Here is a 4,067-nt window from a genome sequence, read left to right as displayed (position 1 = left end):
AGAGAAACAAAAACATTAACATCACTAATCCATTTGGTAACACAAATGAGGAACAGGAAAATTATTTAAGAAAAAAAAAAAAAAACCCTACATTTGTTTCATGATTCTTATTATCTTGTTCTTGTGCAGTGGGAAATTGCACCCAAATTGCGAACGCTAATTAATCCACTGTTTCTCTCCCTCCATTTTCATGGCTTCGAAGACGAAGAAAGGGTTTGCTGGTTCCCAGCCCGACCCATCAACTGCAACTCCTGCTTATCGTAAATCTCCAACGAGAAGTCCCTCAGCATCTGAGCCTTACTACTCCCACCACCCGAACTCACACTCGCCGCCATCGTTGACGACGAGTTCTTCGCCACCTTGGCCCCGATGGAGGTCGTGCTCACCGCAGAGTTCGACAGCTCCACGCCGGTGGGAACATTTACGTTGGCGTCGATAAAAGATGAGATAGGCCTGGCCGACATGTTGAAGACCGTGGGAGAGAAGGCCCATATCTGGGGGCTTTGGTTCGAGGAGGGTCCAGGCTGGGCCTGGGGGATCATCCAGAACGCGTTGGCTGGGACCATCATGCCCGAGTTCCCCACGACCCAGACCGGGACCAGACCCTGAGGAACCGCGGGCGTGGCGGGCTGAACCGGCGCCAGAGTCGACGGCTGCGACACGGCGTCGTTTATGTCCACGAATTCGCTGTTCGACGGTCGTTTTCGTTTCTTGGTGGATGTGGTGGTGGATGAAGGGACTGTGGTTGTGTTGGAGGTAGTGCTGGTGGGGATTTTGAGGGTGCCGCCGACTGATACGGCGATGGCGGGGACGGTTCCGGTGCCGGTGGCCTCGATGATGGCCTGCTCGGCGTGTTCGAGCAGCCACCGGACTGTCTCGCCGTCGGACTTGTGGCCGAGCTCGCGGGTCAGCTGGAAGATCCGGGCGGCGCAAGTGGCGGGTATTCGGATCCTCCGGCCACGACCCTCCACCTTCGTATGCCGGTCCTTCGTGGACGACCGCCTCGCCGCCGGCACTGGCATCCCGACGGGGACCATCCCGATCGGCTGCGCGGGGGTCACCGGCGGGAGAGCCTGGTGGTTCTTCAGGTCCGGGTCCGGGTCCGGGTCCGAGTCCAAGGGCTCTTCTTTCAACGGGATGGCCTGAATCGCCATCGTATTCTCGAAGTTTGTTGGTTTCGAGAGGCCCTTGTGATTAGGGTTCTCCTCCGGGTCCCCGGTGCTGGTGCTGAGATCGGAGGTGCCCCCTCCGTCGTCGTCTTGATCCATGTCCTGCTCTTGATACGACGTCATTTCGGGGGAAATTGGACCGTTTGTTTCCCGAGAATTCGAGGGAAAGTTAGGGCTTGGTTTTGGTTGAGGTCAGAGGGAGTTACTGAAACGGTAATATAACAGAGAGGACATGGACGATAAAGAATCAGGCCCCTCGGATTTATTGGCTTTGGGATGGTATGATTGGACGGTGTAGATTCGATCAGAGAAGGTTTGTGGTGGTGATGGGGTGCCACGTCTTGGGTCCCACTGGGTGACCTTTCGGATTGTCATCTGTCCCAACTAGTGGACCACTGTGGGGAAGGTGGGCCCCGGTCTCAACCAATTGGGTCACAGAGTAGTGTCAGAAAGGTCTGGAAAAGGTTTGTCTTTCTGGCTTAACAAGTGGATTTTATTGGTTGACACCACCTCTCTTTGGTGGTCCATGCACTAGCGGAAAGCAATACCACCTCTCCTCCTTCTCCTCCTCCTACTCCTCCTCCTCCTTCTTCTTCTTGTACGATTGCTTTGCCATATTTTCTGCAAGAGGATAGGTGAATTTCATATATCACCAATTCAAGTACACGTACGCACGTACTTGTAGATGCAGGGCTTACCTATCTTTTCAATTCTCACACGAGTATCTTGTATTATATACAATATAAATAGTTAATTACACTCAATTTTTTTTTTTTTTTTGACATGTCCATACAAGAAGGAGAAGAGAGATTCGAATTAGTGACCTCCGCTTTATGAGGCATAGTTTCCAGCCGATTGAACTACCTCTTGAAGAACATTCGATCTTGTTTCTATTACCCTAGTCATTGCTTTAATAAATATTTTTTCATGAAGTAATAATTGTTGGCATTTTGCCTTTGATTAATGTGAAAGGGTAAGCAAGTCTCACACCTAGTCGAACAAGTGCCCCAGTAGCTCAAGTAAGTGCATGCAGTTGGCCGAACAGGTCCAGGGCTCACCTATTCTCTCACTTTAGTGTCCTATATATTGAACCCTGTTTCGTTTGCTATATAGTCACAGATCCAATAAATATTTTTTGATGAAGCAATAATTATTGGCACCTTACCTTGGATTTGAATCAACTGTCATTAGATATCGGTATTGCAGAGAATGTAAGAGAATAGGTGGGTCCTTCACCTGCTCGAGCAAGTGCCCCAGTAGCCCGAAAAGGTGCTAGTCTCACCTATCCTTTTACATTAGTATCATGTATTACATGCAATACGGTCAACTAATTATACTCGATCCTATTTCTTTTGTCCTAGCCTTTGCTTCGATAAGCGCCTCATATAATGCTTTAAGATTCAATGTGATCGGGTCATTATTTTGTGTGTGGACAAGGGAAAAACACATGTTCAAAAGATTAGTCGGGACAAAACATTAGTCGTGCAGCTCTAATTTGCTTAATACATATCAGAAGAAAAGTCTTAATTGGCTTTTGTCCAAGATAGAAAGAACCAGGTCATTTTTTTACCAATTATTCTATTATTGGTTTGTATTTTCTGTACTGTATTTTATTTTTAGTCTTTTGTTGGGAGAGCTCACCCATTTCTGTTTTGGATCCCATGTAACTCTTCCTTATTTGATTAGGGAAAAAAATAATAATAATAAAAATCCTCCTTTAGAATATCGAGGGGGCTGGTAAGAGAGGAAATGTATAATGTAGCTAGACGCTAAGTAATGGATTTGATTTCTCTTGGCTAAAAACATAAATTTAATTTCTTCTTCATCTTATTTGAAATGCCCTAGAAAATAGAGAGAGTAAGTTTTGCAATCATGAGACCTATTGTGCAAGAGTTTCAAGGTGTAGAATCTCACGTTGTTTTGGTAAAACTTTTCATTTTAGTTTCCAGTTACCAAATGCCTCTGGGAAGACAATTTGTGTATGATTTTTTTTCCTACGAAATAAATGGGGAAAGGATTACATGGTCTTTTTCACTCTTAATCTGAATGAAAAAGAAAATGGGAAAGAATATGAGAATGCTTCCGAAAACTTGATGGGAACTAGGAAGCTACCCATTTAGCAATAATGTTTGCCTTAAAATTGGCATATCTCAAAACTTTGAAAGTAGTCCAAGAAGGAAGCAAAGGCAAAATATGATGAATATCAATATTAATCAGGCCAATGTTTCAATATGAGAAGAGGTGGGCCTTGTTGATTGTCAAAATAACTAAAAGTGAGGGGAGCAGTCCAAATTTCTTGGTCCTTAGAGGCAGATTTCCAAGCCTTCATGTGAAAGTTGAAAGTAACAAGAATTTGCTTTATTTAGCTTTGAATGTCAAGGGCAACACTCGTACGAATGATTTTATTCTTGCACATCCAAATTAAATCCATTGTAATTGCTGCATTCACTTGGAAGGAATGGGTGTGTTCAAGTGGAATTGTCACAATGAAATGGGGCTTGAGGAGAGCTTTGATCCAAACATCAATAGGTTTGCTTACAAAGGCTTTTGATGTAAAAAAATCCTATGAGGTATAATGGCCTTTATGCCACATTTATTTACGACTATATTTAATTTAATTTCGGTTACGATTATATTTATTATAATTTTTTCGGTTACAATATCAAGGAATTTATTCTAGCAAAAGATGTTATGGAATTCAAAATAATGTTATGAAATTTATTTCATTGAGTGATTTTGCTCCTTGATGGGAGGAACAAAATCAATAACAATTAAGAACAAAGGTTCCTGATCTACCTATACAAAGCCCTTTGTATTCCATCATTTTACACGATATTATACTGGTAAGTATAGGTTAAATGAACCTTTCTCTAAAATCTTGTTTTCCAGTTTTCTAGA

The 4,067-nt window shown here is 43.6% G+C and overlaps 1 protein-coding gene across 1 annotated transcript; it reads right to left on the bottom strand.

Moving 5' to 3' along the window:
- On the bottom strand, window positions 1–1,856 carry LOC132175460 (transcription factor TCP9-like). Its single transcript, XM_059587413.1, has one exon. It carries the CDS (start codon window positions 1,290–1,292, stop codon window positions 189–191), a length of 1,104 nt encoding a protein of 367 aa, XP_059443396.1. The 5' UTR covers window positions 1,293–1,856; the 3' UTR covers window positions 1–188.
- Window positions 1,857–4,067: the final 2,211 nt, after the last annotated feature.

Source organism: Corylus avellana, chromosome ca3, assembly GCF_901000735.1.
Source record: "Corylus avellana chromosome ca3, CavTom2PMs-1.0".
Taxonomy (NCBI): Eukaryota; Viridiplantae; Streptophyta; class Magnoliopsida; order Fagales; family Betulaceae; genus Corylus; species Corylus avellana.
The sequence above is the reverse complement of the archived record's forward strand: the minus strand, read 5'-3'. Positions and strand labels throughout refer to the sequence as shown.

Coding starts and splice junctions, on each gene's coding strand:
- LOC132175460 (XM_059587413.1), bottom strand. CDS start 1,292: ATGACGTCGTATCAAGAGCAGGACATGGATCAAGACGACGACGGAGGG.